The sequence below is a fragment of the Tiliqua scincoides genome, chromosome 4 (genome assembly GCF_035046505.1).
Source record: "Tiliqua scincoides isolate rTilSci1 chromosome 4, rTilSci1.hap2, whole genome shotgun sequence".
In the NCBI taxonomy this organism is placed as follows: domain Eukaryota; kingdom Metazoa; phylum Chordata; class Lepidosauria; order Squamata; family Scincidae; genus Tiliqua; species Tiliqua scincoides.
The window spans coordinates 154,935,394-154,952,745 of NC_089824.1; the positions used below are offsets into that span (position 1 = coordinate 154,935,394).

Here is a 17,352-nt window from a genome sequence, read left to right on the forward strand (position 1 = left end):
GAAATACTTAGTGCTTTTTCGTTGGTGGCATCGCACATTATCTGTATTTGAAAAACAAAATATTGTGAAGACTGCTTGGGGAACCACTTAATTTGGCAGTTTATCTGTGCTCTACAACTTTCCAGCAATTATCAATGCCAATCTTCTCTCATCTCAGAAAGTTGATTGGCACAAACAGTTGTCTGAAAGTTGTGATCTTGCCCCAATGCAGAAACTGTCATTCAGCTATAATAATTTTGAATATCTCTTCTTTGCAGCTAACCCCTATCCTGATGTCCGGCGTCGATACTGGAATGCCTACATGCTCTTCTATCAGAGAGTCTCTGATCAGAACTCTCCAGTCTTGCCAAAGAAAAGTCGAGTGAGTGTCGTGCGTCAGGAAGCTGAGGATCTCTCCTTGTAAGTTGTTCTTCCTACAAAATGTTATTATTTAAGGGTCCAATCCTATCCCATTTTTCCGTGCTGGTGTAGCTGTGCCAGTGAGGCATGCACTGCATCCTATTGTGGGGAGGCAGTCACAGAGGCCTCCTCAAGGTAGGGGAACATCTGTTCCCTTACTGTGAGGCTGCATTGTTGCAGGACTAGTGCTAGAAATTTGGACAGGATTGGGCCTTAAGCTACTTGAGTTCAGTGCTTCCATGAGGAGCTCTGGAAAATGTATACACTGCTGTCAGAGATGTGCAGAGATTTATTAAGAAGGCAACAGGTTTATTTTGTGTTGGCTTAGGACAACTACTGTGGATAGATAGATAATACAGTATTAGAGATTTGAAGGTATAACCTTGAATAGCTCTCATGAGGATCAAATACTTATCTCCCAAGTGCCCATGGATTATATCCTCAAGTATTACTTCCATTCTCCCAGTTCTTAGGGACAGATGAGGGGCCAGAGGAGGTTGTAGAGTGAATAGGAAATCAGTGAAAATTACCCCTAACTCTGTACACAAACCAAGCTTTTTTCCAGAAAAGGGAGAGCCACCTAAGAAAAATGGTATGTTTGGCTAAATAGTCGAACACTGAACAGAAGCAGCCTGAAACTTTACTGGCTTATGTCAGGCATCTTTGCTCCTTGCTTCTCATGGAGTGCAGAATTGTAGGCATAATCTGCATACGTGAACAGGCAAATATGTAACACACTCATGCCCTTCACATACTGAAAATTAATAATCAAACATACATTGCTAAATAAAGTATGTACTTGGGAAGTTTGACTTCTGAAAAGTCTAATAAAGCGGATTGAATGTTCATTTTGACTTTAATTTTTAATCATTAAACTTGCATGCATTTTTTTTCCAGATCTGCCCCATCATCACCAGATATATCACCACAGTCATCTCCACGGCCCCATAGACCTAGCAGTGACCGCCTGTCCATCTTAACAAAGCTAGTCAAAAAGGGAGAGAAAAAAGGCTTATTTGTAGAGAAAATGCCAGTTCGGATATATCAGGTAACAATACTAATGGCAGTGGAATGCATTATGAAAATTCAGTTTTCCAAAAGCTCTAATAGGTGAAATATAGGTACAGGTGTGCCCTCGTAACCATGGGGGATCCGTTGCCCCACATCTCATGAAATCATGGTAGTGGCTCCTGGGGGAAAGGGTGGGAGGGGCCACGAGGGACATCCCATGGCTCCTCCGTGAGTGTGCCATGATGCCCCAAGGCATGGGGGAGGCCGCAGGGTGCTTTTCTGGTGAGGAGGGCGCAGTGAAGATAGCTGATGTGTTCATGCTGCTTAGGAGACGAGCCATAGCATTTTTGTCTCTTATTGTTGTCATTCACTGAGCTGATTTCAGTGAACTTTTCATTAGGGTCCCAAGAGCTCTTCTCTTAGGTTAATTGCATCTAGCACTGGACCTTCTCATATGTGTTTTTTTCCAAATGTCCAGTTTATTACATGGCGCTTTTTAAAGAAATATTTATGTAGTAGCAGCTTATAAACCTTTTCTTGCCATTTTATTGTTAAAACTAGCTGTTTGTTCTCTTTGCAGATGGTGAGGGATGAAAACCTGAAGTTTATGAAGAACAGAGATGTCTATAGCACTGACTATTTTAGTTTTGTTCTGTCATTAGCTTCATTAAATGCTGTGAGTAGTGAATTTAATCTTTCAGGTATTATGATATGAATTATTGAGCCTCAGTGGATTACAAACTAGAAACAGTGACCACACTAAAACAGTTTTCTTACTATCCATCAATGATAACTATTTGAAAACTGATTCTGTATCAGCCTATGGTACCATTGTTGCTAATAAAATATTCAATTTGTGTTTTAAAATTTCTGGGTAAACCTAGCTCCAAATGTCAAAGAGAAATGTTGAAAAACATTTCTTGAAGAAATGTGCCAAGAATGTAGGCACTTTGGCTCTTATCCTTTCCACTGACTCTGAAAATATGCCACTTCCCCCTGACTTTGCAAAAAATGTTCAGCAAGCAAAAGCTGCTGTTCCTTTCTTGCCCCACCAGTGGATTGTGACCCAATTTTTGTTGGGTCATGAAACTGACAGGGTAGATTAGGCTATGTGCATCAAGGGTTAAACAAGCTGCAACTCTGTGGAGCCCTACTGTTGCATCACCACATTCCTTGGCGTTTATAAATCAGGCAGTAACCTCTAGGGTAGGGCTGTCAAACTCATTTCAAACAGTGGGCCAAATAGCATTCTGGATGCCTGTAGTGAGCCAGAAAAGTGATGTCATTAAGCAGTTCGTGACCAGAAAGAAGCACTTTTTCTCAGGACATGCAAATGACAGAAGAGAAAATACGCAAATCTTGATCATATTTTCAAGAACCTTGATCATATTTACGATCATAAATCTTGATCATATTTTCAAATTTGGCTCTCATGGGAGAGCCAAATTATCATGCAGGCAGTCCTTTCAGCAGTGACTCCTCAGCATAGCTCAGCAACTGAGAGCAGCTGGTGGTGCTACCCCTGCTAACTGGTTAAGAGGCACTTTTTCAAGTGGGTGCTCCTTTTTTTTAGCAGGGGGAGAGTAACTGGCCCACCTCACCCCAGCACTGTCTGTTCTAGTGGCTGTCTGCTGGTATTCCTTTGCATCTTTTTAGATTGTGAGCCCTTTTGGGACAGGGAGCCATTTAGTTATTTGATTTTCTCTGTAACCGCTTTGTGAACTTTTTGTTGAAAAGCGGTATATAAATACTGTTGTTGTTGGTGGTGGTGGTGCTGGGAAAGCCTGAGGACAGGATAGTTTCCAGAGTATGCATCTGGCCCACTGGCTTTATGTTTGACACCTCTGTTCTAGGGTCTTTAAAACGTCTGGGAACCATTGGTCCTGACTCATAGAATGGCAGCCAAAGAGAATTCTTCTTGCATTCCCCTTCCTTGTTTTTTGTTTTGACTGTTTCTTAACTCTTGCCTATGAGAGAATTGTGTTTAGCTGAAAAGTAATACTTGTGAGCTCATGTGATCTACTTTTATCTCAGACAAAGTTAAAGCATCCTCATTATCCATCAATGGCAAGAGTGAGTTTACAACTAGCAGTCCAGTTTCTCTTCCAAACGTATCTACGAACCAAGAAAAAACTCAGGTAGTGTTTCATTTGAAGTAGCTTTCTGAGGAAGCATATGTTGCATATTGCCATTTTGCTGATATTGCTGCATTTTCTCTGTTTTTAAGGGTTGATACAGAAGAATGGATTGCAACCATTGATGCATTAGTATCTAAAAGTTTTGATGCTTGTCAATGGTTGGTTGAATATTTAGTTGGAGCAGAAGGACGAGAACTCATAAAGTAAGTGTCAGCATAAGTGGCTACTAGATGAGGACCTATCAAGTGCTATTAACACCAGTTGTAACAATTTGAATGTAATTGTTCCTTTAACACTCTATATTTTTAATTTATTTAAGCACTCCATTTTGCATATCAAATTTGATTGATTGATTTATCAGAGGCATGTTTCCAAACATATCTCTGCCACTTCTTTGACTGTTGGGTTTAATGATGACTGACTGCTTTTGAAGTCTTTAATATACGAGATAAGAATCTAGTTGAAGTGCTCTTAAGGCAGCTTCGGTTTCATACAGTTCTTAACTATTAAAACAGCCATTTGCAAATCAATAAAATGCTTGTTGTACTTTTGCAGCTAACTGCTTGTAATTTGTTTAGATAGCAGATATACTTTCCTCAGGACATTAGGAAATACAGTATGAATTAGTATCTTTTTCCTGTTTCACTTTCCAGTGTGTAAACACTTCCCACCGGAAGTGATGTCATAACCAGAAGTAACATCATCAAGTAGGAAAATTTTTAACATTCCTAGGCAGAATCCTACCCACACTTACCCAGGAGCAAGTCCCATTTACTATCATTGTTAAAAGAATATGCATAGTAGCTTGTTAAAAGTACAGGTCTGTAACATTTCCCCAAATGCAGTTACATTCTATGGTAGCATCAAGTCTAATATATTAAAAGCGGTATATAAATACTGTTAATAATAATATTAAAATGAATGGGGACCCACCTGAAATTGCCTAGCAACTCACCTAGTGGGTCCCGACTCACAGTTTGAGAAACACTGCTCAATAGGAGAGCAAATCTTCTGTGTTTAGTTGTCAAAATAACAGATACCTTAGTATGATACTGGAGTTGATGCAAAAATGTAGGAAAGGATTGAGATTCTGAGCTAATCATGGAAAGCTTTTTGGATTTATTTACTGGCAGGAGTCTTAAATAGAACACACCACATGAATATAAAATCTTTTATTCACTAAGAGGTGTGTGTGCAGGCGCACATGCCTGCTCCAAATGACAGGCTCCACTACACTGAATGACTTTCAAATGAAAAGCCTATCTACATTGCTTCAGGCAGTCAATTATTACTTTCTTTTCAATCTAAGTATTTTGTTATGGTATTAAATCCAGAAGATTTGAAGAAGTTCTGTCAGACACATGTAGATCTCATTTACATGCTATGAGACAGCTTCAGCTTGGATGTTATGAACTAGTACCCCATTGTTTATCTTTTTGTTTAGTTGAATACTTGACCTTTTCTGTTTTGTGTGTTAAGTGATCCATGAAAAGCAGGATTACTCTTTGGCTGCAGTCCTATACACATTGACCTGGGAATAAGTCCCTCCCAACTCAGTGGAACTCACTTCTTAGTAGACACTAAATATTGTACTGTTTGTAACTTTGCGTGATGTGTTTCAAAAAAAAAATCAGGAATGAAAAGTATATTACAAAAAAGTGACTATATCAGCAACTTTCAAAGACCTGTGAATATTGGCTTTCACAATAATTAAAAAAAAACTAGAGACTGGACACTTAATCTACAACCTATAAGAAATGGGTGCTAACATTATCAGTGCAATCATCTTCAGCTTTACTTTGTGTGTTCATTTTAGGACTGCTCTGTTAGAATGCAGTGTAAGAGAGGTGCGAGTTGCTGTAGCCACCATCCTTGAAAAAACCCTAGACAGTGCCTTGTTTTATCAGGATAAGGTTAGTAATATGTAATTATAGTGAACTAAATGGACTGTGGTATCATACTTCTGAAAATAGTGTATTGCTGTCTTTATAAATGATACATTATTTCTTTTTCTTCTATTTCATCTTCTTAGTTCTTTCATTTGTTCATCTCTTATAACTGTCAGTTTTGACTCTTGAATTCGGGGCTGTGTGTATACTATGGTCTATCACTATGCTTCAAGAACTTCTGTTTTTGTATTTTTTTAAAGGAAATTTCTAACCCTTTCGGGCTGCAGATAGAATCTCAGGAATCAGCAGAGGGTGTGGCTCAGAGGCATAATTAGGGCGGAGCCTGGGGCACCTGCTCAGGATGCTACACTGGGGAGGCATGACTGCCCTCAGACTCAGCCTTAGTTAGAGAAGGCTCTGACAGCTTTGCACTATCTGTTCCTTCTTCTGTGGAGGCTCCGCTTAAGAGGGGCCTCCACAGGAGAAGGAACAAGATGTGTGAAACCTCTGCAGTGAGCACCATCCTTCAGGGAGAACCCAGAAGTGACTGCCTTGTGCTATCCCTGGAAGAGGAGGTAGCACTGGCAGCTTCACATCCCCTGATACTTCTCCTGTGGAAGCTCTTTTTAGGAGCTGCTGCAGCAAGCACCCCTCATTCAGGGAGAACCTGGAAGTGATGTCATGTGACATGTCACATGACATCAATGCCTTTGGCCTGGAGCAGCACAATCCCATTCCTAATTCGAAGTGCTTTTATATTACTTGTTGGATTATATAACTATGCCGATATGTGATTTTTTTTTTTAAAAAACTTGCACTTATTACAGTTGTATTCCAGGAGCATTTTTAATTCAGTGTTCCTACCACCATTCTTGCCTTGCATAGTGATATCTGCAAAGATATAGAAATTTTCTTACAGGGTTGCTTTAAGTATTACAGCAAGATAATACATGTGAAACACCTTCAAAACTTGACAAGAGCTATACAGATGAATACACACACACATTATTATTATTATTATTATTATTATTATTATTATTATTATTATTATTATTATTATATAATGTTTGCCTAAGATTTCCTATTTTTGAGGTATTTATTCTGTGCGTCAGGGCTCCCTAGGGAGACGTGGCTAGCCCCCAGGGCCTTCTTGTAGCATCTTGGGGAGAGAGGTGGCCACAGCAGCTCAGCTCAGCTGCATGTGCTGCCTCCCTACTTGCTGCTTTTCTGTGGTTGTGAAGGTGGGTGGGCAGTGTGAGGTGGGGAGGGTGCGTGAAACATGGTGGGGGGAGGGAGAGAAGGCTGGCTGGGCAGTGGCTGAGGTGCTGCATTTCATCAGCACAGGGCGAGCTCCTAGCAGGCTTCAAACTGGGAGGCAAGCCTGACCTAGAGAGAACAGAGTAGTGCTTTCCTCCGCTTGGGAAGGAGGGAGCCCAGCCTGCTCTTTGTGGGGGGGAGGTGTCCAAATGCCACAGCCTGCATTCCTCCATCTTGCCTGGGGGGAATAGGAGTGGCATCTGCATGTTGGGGTGTATGTGTGTGAGCATTCCCCCATCTACTTTGAGGGTGAGTTGTAATCTTGCTTGGTGTGGCTGCAATCCTATCCACATTTTCCTGGGAGTAAGCCCCATTGACTCAAATGGGACTTACTTCTGAGTAGACCTACATAGGCTTGGGGTTCTGTGTCAGCTTAACCAAGGATCTTCACCTTTCTCTTTTTCCTCCCCCTTCAAAAAAGAAAAAAAAGCCACTCTTGATCAGTCTAGCTTTGTCTCCAAAAATTGCTTAAAAAATAAAAATACCCATTCCTTTTCAGCCATCCCCCTTTTCCTTCCTGCCTCCTTTGGGGGGGGAGGGTGCTTCCCATGTTGGCTGCTATTATAAGACAAAAGGCACAATCCTAACCAGGTCTACTCAGAAGTAAGTCCTATTGTGTTCAGTGGGACTTACTCCCAGGAAAGTGAGGTTAGGATTGCAGCCAAACAGTCTCTGGGTCTCTGTTTCACATCAGTTTGCAATTAGCAGATACACACAAAACATTCTTCCCCTCCCCTAGCAAATTCATCACTTCTCTTTCTCCCCTCCTCCCTTTCCAAATCCCTCTAGGTGTGCTGCTAACAAACTCAGGGCACAATCCTAACCAGGTCTACTCAGAAGTAAGTCCTATTGTGTTCAATGGGGCTTACTCTCAGGTAAGTGTGGTTAGGATTGCAGCCTCAGAGTGCTGGCAGCTGTTTTTTATTTCTAGTGTATAATTATAAATACCTTCACCCCCATTTTGGGGGTAACTGAGGTGAGGTGATGTAATGGGGAGCCATGGCCAATGGCTACAAGGATCAGGGGAGCCACAAGCTGGAGAAGTTCGAAAACCACTGTCCTATTTAATTCACAGGGACAGGAGCCTTCTCCCTGGCACATTGCAGTGTTATGCTGTCTAATTTTACATCGGGGAGATACAGTGCCCTGAGTGTGTAAGCTCGGGTGTGTAGCTGCAACTCTCTGGACATTGAATCTCTCACATATGGTTTTAACTTGCAAATGGTTTGACGATCTGCGTTCACAGTTGCCCAGGCCATTTTTGTCTTCCATACGTGGGTGGGGGGATTTTGTACTACATCAGTTGCTGTTAGGAAATGATGAGGCATGTACATGCCAGGTTGCAAAATTTCTTTATTCAGTTTTGAGGAGGCATGGTATAAGTAAGTATGGGCAGTGTATTGGTTGGGCACATGGGCTGTTTTAGGTATGGTTTAAATGTATTGTTCTATGTTATATTTTATTTTATGCCAATAAAGGTTCCTGAATCTGAATCTAGAAATTTTCTCTTTCTACTTGTCTTTATTTTCATTGTTAAATGTGCTGTAATTGAAGCTGCCATCCTAAGCTTGTTCAAGATTTTCTTATGTCTATGTTTTTGGCAGTTGAAAAGTCTTCATCATTTAGCAGAAGTGCTGCTTGGTCTGTTGGACAAAGATGTTCCTGAGAACTGTAAAAACTGTGCTCAGTACTTCTTCTTATTCAACACTTTTGTACAAAAGGTAAACCCATGCAATTTGTTGTTCCACGTCTTCTATTTAATTATATAAGCCCTGGGACAGAATGTCTCAACATTTGTCTTCCACCATACCACTTCACATGGTCCACCTACTGGAAGTACCAGCGGAAATAACTGGCAATCATGTCATCGCCAGTTACTTCAGGATTGGGAGGCCAGACACAATGCAACAAACACTGGTAGGGTGGACAGGAGAACTTTGTCACGCTCATGAAAAGTGTACACTAGAGCTCTGCCAGCCAAGCTGAGCCTCCTACGGCTGCCTGCCATGTTGCATTGCTGGTATTGCTGCTGGTGGCAGGGGTCTGGGTGTCCTGCATATGCCTCTGAACACCACCTCAAGTACCACCAGTAGTATGGGTACCACTGGTTTAGATCACTGTCCTAGGACAAAGTATACTGCTGAAAATGTTGTCACTATCACAAGTGATGTGAAAATGCTTAATTGGGGGAAAAGACAGAATAAAAATAACTTTAATAAAGGGGTAAAGAAAAACTAGAACGATATCGCTATTATTCATAATGTTCTTTCTGTTGACTTTTGACTATTGCTTAAGCCAATATTACACATTCAGTACATTTCTTAAACCAGTCACTAAGATGCCTTGGTGTGTGTTTTGCTTTTCAATTTTCCACTAATAGTCAACAGGAGCTGAGAAAAAGATCAAGCTATAAATCACAGTGCAGTCCCTGTGACATGACAGCTAAATTTAATCTAAAATGTTTTTAGGAAGCGGTTTTCAGGAAAATGTCTGAAGCAGAATAATGAAGCATAGTCTTTAAAAATGCAAATCTAAAAAGGGTTTTGTATGTGTAAAGAGATGTGACCTTTTACTGTGCTTGTCTTTTTGCAGCAGGGTATACGAGCTTGTGATCTCCTTCTTCAGCATTCTGCCTTGAGGCATATGATCAACTTTCTTCTTGGACCCAACCGGCAGAATAACCAGGTAACAAGATGTGCTTAACATCCAGTCATTATTTGTAGTAGTAGTAGTAGTAGTAGTAGTAGTAGTAGTAAATCTATTTGTTCATGTGCTCTGTCATAAGAACAGTCTTTGGGATTTTAAATGACCTTGCAACCACCCACCCCCTACACTTGCTGTTACCACTGCCACTAGTGCTTGTGAGTACAAGCGCTCTTAGAGAAACAGCAGAGAAAACATGGTCCCTTGCAGCAGGAAGCTAAGAAAAGGGGCAGACCCTCTGCTTCCACTTTCCTGGGATCCAGATCTAAACAGACAGTCATTTTTAAGGCAAAAGGTAATCAGAGCCATGTATGATGACTGGTAGTCCCAACTCTCAAGCCTACAGATGCATTTGGCTCTGCATAATTTCACAGAGGGCAGGTCTGACCTTTCTACATGCACTGCTTGACTTTTTCCCTTGATTACATCTTGGAAACAGATCTGGCTCCTTTGTAGATGATGTCAGATAATTACCTGAATAGAAAGAGAAGTGGCTTCTTCAACATAATCTAGTGTATTGTGCAACGTGGCCTAGATATCACTCCACCATAACCGTTGGTCTACTTACCTGCTTCTGAAAACCTCAGAAGGCTAGTAATGCTTTGAGGCTGCCTCACCTGCTGCTTGGTACTCACCTGAACACAATTGCTACTTGTCCTGGGCAAGGAAGCATGTTTATGAATGTGTATTACTTGTTACCCAAGCATTTTATCTACTTTTAAAAAACAAAATCTGAGTATACTCCTTGAATTCTGCCATAGTGCCTATCTGAACCAGCGTTTAGTGATTCAGCTGGCTTTTTGTATGAAGAGGCTGATTACACAGGCCTACAAAATTAAGGGTCAGAAAGTTTTTCCCGAACTTTATGGTGGTTTGATATGAATTTGGGGTGCTGATTCCAAAAATGGCATCCGTTTTGCCCTATCACGTCTAGTTTTGGCGATATAGTATAGCCTCATTAGTGAATGGTTCAAGCAGCTTCTTCATGAGGAAGCCATGGTGTAGGCTTCTTCATGAAGAAGCTGCTTGAACCATTCACTAAAGAGGCTATGCTGTGTCTCCAAAACTAGACATGATAGGGCAAAACTGGTGCCATTTTTTTGAATCGGCACCCCAAATATACCCAGGAATTGGTGTAATATTTAAGGAAGCAAAATGTGTGTTGGCCTGTGTTATTAGGTTTACTGAAGCACCTTCTGTTTTTAACCTTCTCTGCCCAAACAGAATCGCAGGTGGAGTTCAGCACAAGCACGTGAATTTGGATTTCTCCATAATACTGTTGCACTGTTGGTTTTGCACTCTGATGTCTCATCACAAAGGAATGTGGGTAAGTACTATTGTTTTGCCTGTTATAGTGTATCTTTATCTGAATTACAGGTTAAGCCTCATTATTGGGTTCCTCTCCAAGCACTCACATGAATGGCAAAAGAGCGCTATAGCAAATCAATTTAAAAAACAAAGTTTCTTTGCTCCAGTGATTGAAAAACAGCCTTGATGACCTTTGTGATTTAAGTCATTAAGAAGACAATCCATCTGCTTCACTCAGTCCTTCCCTTCACCAATGCAAACTGATCACCTTTCTTTCACTGCTGGGGGGAAGGGAGGGGTCGCCTGGAGAGAGAAGAATTGATGGATTGTTAGCCAGCTGCCCCCCCCCTCTCTCTCTCTCATTAAGGAGGCTGTTGTTAAAGGACTGTTCGGTTTTTCAAATTGATTTTAAAGGGATGCATTTTTCCCCTTCTCCAGGGATCAGTACATTCCTTCTCATTTGCAGGGGCCGTTCGTGTTGAGTCAAATCCGTGTATAAAAAATCCATGTATAAATAGGCTGGACCTGTATTTGTGTATTTCTTCTTCTGAAATAGTATATCTTTACTGTTAGATATGAATGTGCAGCAATTTACTCATTAGTGCTTGGTTCTTGGTTTCAGTGACTGTTTCCTCTTAGTGTATGAAATTTTCTGGACACTATGCATTGCATGTTTTTGTGGTTTGTTTGTTTTTTAGCTCCTGGTCTGTTCGTTCCACATTCACCCCTTAGCATTACCACTTCAGGGTCACTCCTGGCCCTCCATGAAGAAGTAGAAGCTTTACTATTCCTGCCTGAGGGGAAGCCTTATTTAATGGAGGTAAGCTGCTGGTATGGGTCTGCAATTTTCCTACAAAAGATAGTTGTAATAAGAGTTTTAAAATGAGATTGTAAGAGAATTAATCTTATGTTGCAAGTCATGAAGGTGCTGTGAGCCAGAGGAAGGGATACTAAATAAGGGCACTGTGAAATGGCCATCTAGTAGAGTTTATAGGGTAGGAAGGGCAATCTTGTACAGTATTCATGTAAAATGTTTTAAAATATTTATGACAAACTATGGATTTTTTTTTAAAGAAAAGCTACATCTAATTTTGTCTTTCATCATTAGGTGATGCATGCTTTGAGGGAACTAACTGGGTCACTGTTGGTCCTCATTGAGATGGTAGTGTACTGCTGCTTTTGTAATGAGCACTTTTCCTTTACCATGCTACATCTTATCAAGGTAAGAAACCACTCAAAGTAAACTTTCAGAGAATAGTCTGTTTTGCACACAGCACCTGAGACATTGATTTAAATTGTTAAAGATTTATGTGTGTTTTCAGTGTTACTGTGTAGTACAGAATCTTGCTTTCGATTCTGTCGGCAAATGCTGGTTCCACAGAATTGAAGGGTCAATTCATACTTGAGTTTACTCTGGTGATCACTAGAACTCATGAAAAGGGAAGTTGATTAACCAGAGCTTTTGCATTTGCCTGCCATGCGTTTACAAACACCAGACTCTAGTGTCTATACAGCAGGCACATTTGATTTCATATTTGGAATGGATTATTTCCTAGCTTTCATGATTTGTAACAGAGAACTGGCAAAACTGTCCAGTTCCCTTATAAAGTCTGAGATGCCAAAAAGCCATTTTGTGTCTATTTTTCAGGAGGTAGGAGATCTTCACTCTGTATTTTTCCTAGCCCTTACTTAAATTTCCTTCTCCCTTTCTTGCTCAATTTCCCCCTTTTATTTGCATTGTTCTGGCTATCTGTTCTCTACCTTCCTCTTCCACAAAATCACAAATGAAAACTATCAGAATTAGCTGCAAAAACTTGTATAGATGTGATTTTTTTAGTTTCTGGGCTTTTATATTGAACAGTACTGCAGTAATTCAGAGGGTTTTTAAAATGCAAAATAATTGTCCTAGAATGCATATTTATCTATGTATTTTCACCTGCTTGAATATGTCTGATTTACAGAATCAGCTAGAGGCTGCTCCACCCCATGAACTGAAGAACACCTTCCAACTTCTTCATGAAATACTGGTAAGTGACATGACCTTAATGCCCCACAATCTTTCAGTTTTTTGCTTTCACCTTAACCCATATATTTGAGAATAAATGGATGCCCAAAAATTAAAAAACAAAAACAAAACTTAGCTCTAATTTAGGATATAATTTGCAGTCTTTCTAAATATGAGATAGGCAAACACTTGTTGTACAATGTGTTATTCAAGGCATTCTATGCCTTATGGAAAATAGCATAGAGCAGTTGTTCCCAAACTGTGGATCTGGTCATAAGCCGATTTTTTCGCTGGATCGTGAAGGCCTGGAACGTACTGCCCACTGCTGCTCTTGTAGCCGCTTGAGCCTCTGCTTGGCTGTCTTCAGCCTACTCTAGGCTTTGTTGCATGTGTTTTCATCACTCTGGCCAGCACAAGGCCTGGGACTCACCACTGGCTGCCATTTTTGCTAATGACTGGCAAAAGCACAATACAAGGCCTAAAGTAAACTGAAGACAGTCAAGCAGAGGCTTCAGCAGTGATAAGAGCAACCGCTGGCGGTGACTCCTGGGCCTTGCTGGCTGCAATATGTGGGTCGCAATAGATTGTCATGTTAAAAATTGAATTGCAGTGCTAAAAGATTTGGGAAGCACTGGCATTTAGCATCAACAGTTCTTGTATACAGGAGTTGGATAGTAGGTAAACGTGATGTAATTAACCTGAGCAGAAATTGTAAACTGAATCAAGATATTACATGGAGTATTGCAATAAGACAACTTACTTTGGTTTCAACAAATATAGAAATGACTGCCACAGAGTCTGTACTGAGTTTTAGCCCAAATCAACATGATTTCCAAAAATCTTATTTGCATCTCTTCAGCAGTGAGTTGCTAACATCTGCAGAATTAGACTCTAGAGCCATAACAGACATGGTGTTACTATAATCAAACTCTTCTGTTACTCTTCACAGGTTATTGAAGATCCTTTACAAATAGAGCGGGTTAAGTTTGCATTTGAGACGGAAAATGGATTGCTAGGTGAGTAAAGCTGCTGTGAAGAATTAGCAACTGGAGTTCAGATAATCATTAGGTAGTTGCATGTGTGGAAGGAGACTTTATTGTCCACCAGTCTAGTTTCCTCTCCATTTCAAAGTAATTATCAGAAAACAGGAATTTCAAAAGTACCTATCTGGTAAAAAGCAGGTTTCTATTGCTAGTCTTTAGATACATTCAAAAGTTAATGAATTAAACATTGTTTCTAATTCTTTATTACTGAGTAGCTGTCTTTTTCATTGTGGTGACATTTGGATTCATATTGAATTTGAAGTACTTCTTATCATTTGGGTTATTGCAACCTTAGTTGGATGCTAATGGCACTGGAGAATAGAGTACTGTAGGATCGGTAATTGATGAGGTTACGTTACTAGCCAATTTATCATCATTTAAAATGACTATTTAAAATTCTAGTAATAGTCACACCATTTATTGCATTCTTTAATCTCAAAAAATTGAGGGGGCTAACTTTTTCCTTTTTTTAGTTAAGCAAGATATGAATCATAAACTCAATTCAGACATGTCAAGCTTTGATTAAGGAAGCTTAAGAATAGTTTGACAAATGGTAATTATTAGGACCCTTAAGACCCTTTCTTTACTTCAACAGCTCTGATGCACCATAGTAACCATGTGGACAGCAGTCGCTGCTATCAGTGTGTCAAATTCTTAGTCACTCTTGCTCAGAAGTAAGTGAAACAGTCGGAAGAAGTTGGTGAGCATATTACCAGTCTGCCAACACTCTTTATCCTTTATTTTTTTTTCCAGGACATAATTAGAGCTTGGGTGGATCCACTGAACAACCACCAAGTTATAATGAATCTCCGAACATTTCTTTGCTTTCATGTACCATAGAGAACTCACTAATGTATTCTTTATTTTGCATTCTCCAAGCCAGTTTAACTTTTTTTTTTTTGCTACTCCATTTTCAATTAGAATGGAACCAAAGGCGATTAGTTGGACCAGCGATCCACGGAAGGAAGTAGTAACATAGGTTGTTACAGAGAATGAGGAAGTAATACACAGTGGAGCAGATTTGAGCATATGCGGGTGCCGAGCATGTGCAGATGTGACTGAAAACCATTTCTGGTTCATGTCAGTGACTTTCAGAAGCATCCAGGAAGTATTCTGAGACATGAGGAGGTCACATATGACCTCCCAGACATGACCTGAAGTCATCAACATAAACTGGAAGTGGCTTCCAGTCCCATCTGGTAAGCCTTCTGAGGAGGCTGGGAGGTCTGCATGACCTCCAGAGGTACAACATTGTACCTTCAGTTACACACAGCAGCCTGGAGAACATTGTAAAAGGCAGCTAATCTGGAGTCTGAAAACAGCAGCTCATGTGCATAAAGGTCTCATCCTGTTACTGTAATTTAATAAGAAACCACTGCGTATGACCAAAAAAACTGCTCCTATGCAACCGGTCATTGAAGCTCTTATAGACGGAAAACATTTTTTCCAGTTTGTAAGTTGCATTCAGGATCTACAATATGTAGCCTTAATTCGTTGAAATGTTTGGCTTGTTTTTTTCAGTGTACTTTCTTGTGTTGGCAGCACAGCAAAAATAGGAGCATCCCTCAAACAGCAGAAAAGCAAGGAGGAAGACCGGACGCTTCCTCCTTCTTCATTACAGCTTTTATTGGTACCCCATAAGCAGACAGATACTTGTTTGTGTACCCAGGTGGTCGAGAGAGTCTGAAAATAGAGTGCAGTCCTTGAATATTAGACCAGATACATTATTTTAACTCTTGGTGATAAATTTGCTTTTAATTTCAAAGGTGCTCTGCTGCTAAAGATTATTTCAAGGAGAATTCACATCATTGGAGTTGGGCTGTACAGTGGCTTCAAATAAAGGTAACGTGATAGCATTCAGGCCCTTGATACTGTTTTTACAGAATAGAAAAGTTTCTTCACATTACTGCAGTGCAGGCTAGTGTAAATCAGACCCATCCATGGATCATATTTATTTATATAGCACTTGCAGGTAAAAAAATTAAAGAATAGGCCTTGCCTTCAGGCTCACAGTCTAACTATAGGATAAAGAAGAAAGGGCCTGGAGTCTGCTTTAAACAGCCTCACTAAATGACTGTCTTGTGGGGAAAGAGGGAGGCTGGTCAAGTAACTCCTCATCCAGATCCATGTACAATACAGTCAAATCCAAAATGAATTGCTGCGTTCTGGGTGTTTTTGCCTTTCAGCATTAAGAGCATAGGAAGTATCCCATGATGGTTATCTTGCTTTCCTTATTGCTGAAAATTAAGATTTAATAGCAGATCTACTTGTTTTTTAAGTCTCTTTCCATACAGATTTTCACAATAGTGGCACTTTTGAAATAGCAGTACCACTTTAGTATGAAAGGATTAAGGAATGTTTCATAACTTTGATAGTGACATGGGTAGTGAGAATGTATTAAAGTCAGGGTGTCTTCTTGAAAGCCTGTAGCCTTGACCCTAGGCTGTGCTGCTATACAGTTTCCATTAATGGATACTTTTGCACTTCTCTAGATGTCTGAACACTACTGGGCTCCACAAAGTAATGTATCCAATGAAACGTCAACCGCCAAAACCTTTCAGCGCACTATTTCTGCACAGGTACAAGCTGAATTGGATGCTTTCTGCACAGAACCTTCTTGTCTTTGGATGGTACCAATGTAATTAAAAAGTGAATTGCTTTGCAGGAACTCTGTTCTTGAATGCAGAGCTCTACCCACCAACTGCTGTATAGTATGGGCTAATACTTATTTTCCAGAACAGCCAATTTGAGGCACAAATGCTTCAGATGACATGTACGTACAAAAATATCATTGTCTCAATTTTCGTCAAATTGAACTAGCTCAAATAGCTAAGTTAAGACATTTCAGGTAGCCCATTACTTGAACAGTGAGACTGGGCTGAAAAGTTCCATAACGCTTTTTCCCTAGGTTGTTAAATTCTGTACTGTGCCACATCTGTTTAAATCAGATTTGAATTTTAAATGTTCATATCAAATTTTAGACAAACTAGACATTTGAGCTGTACAGGTTTGATCTACATAATTCATCCAATGTAGAATATCATTTGTTTTAAACTGCTATATATTGTGCTACTCTGTAAGCACAAGTACTGTAACTTGAATAAAACATTTTGATGTTGGCCAGTTAGATTACCTTGAACAACAGAACTTGTGCATAGCCACACAAGTTTCTGGATCAGCTGTGATGTAGTTCCTTTTCTCCAGATGGGAGGTGTATTTGCACAAGGAGTGTGTACTGCATGTTTGAGGCCAGGTTCTTGCATTATCCCCCTATATACTGCCACAAACACACCTACAGTGGTGGTCCATACAAAAACCATAACTTTTAAGTTTTTAAAGAAACATTACATGGATTTGGGCTGTTCACAGGATGTGCTCCACTTCTTAGGCAGCTGCTGATGTTGCCCTGGGATGCTTCATGTGATCAACCCCATTGGTAAGATGTTTACAACTGATACAGCTCCTATACAGGAGCACCATCACAGGGAAGCATTTTCAGCAGTGCTTAGGTGGGCAGGGTATAATGTTTGAACCAGCCC

The 17,352-nt window shown here is 40.2% G+C and overlaps 1 protein-coding gene across 1 annotated transcript in view; it reads left to right on the forward strand.

Annotated features, from left to right (window-relative positions):
- USP24 (ubiquitin specific peptidase 24) overlaps positions 1-17,352 on the forward strand; it is a 98,534-nt gene that overhangs the window by 76,793 nt on the left and 4,389 nt on the right. The window contains exons 50-65 of the mRNA XM_066622857.1: positions 258-399; positions 1,297-1,447; positions 1,991-2,086; positions 3,445-3,548; positions 3,638-3,751; positions 5,365-5,461; positions 8,359-8,475; positions 9,347-9,439; positions 10,682-10,784; positions 11,464-11,585; positions 11,874-11,987; positions 12,727-12,792; positions 13,720-13,786; positions 14,409-14,487; positions 15,580-15,655; positions 16,306-16,392. Coding sequence (XP_066478954.1) covers positions 258-399; positions 1,297-1,447; positions 1,991-2,086; positions 3,445-3,548; positions 3,638-3,751; positions 5,365-5,461; positions 8,359-8,475; positions 9,347-9,439; positions 10,682-10,784; positions 11,464-11,585; positions 11,874-11,987; positions 12,727-12,792; positions 13,720-13,786; positions 14,409-14,487; positions 15,580-15,655; positions 16,306-16,392 — 1,628 coding nt within the window. The remainder of the gene's footprint in view (positions 1-257; positions 400-1,296; positions 1,448-1,990; positions 2,087-3,444; positions 3,549-3,637; positions 3,752-5,364; positions 5,462-8,358; positions 8,476-9,346; positions 9,440-10,681; positions 10,785-11,463; positions 11,586-11,873; positions 11,988-12,726; positions 12,793-13,719; positions 13,787-14,408; positions 14,488-15,579; positions 15,656-16,305; positions 16,393-17,352) is intronic.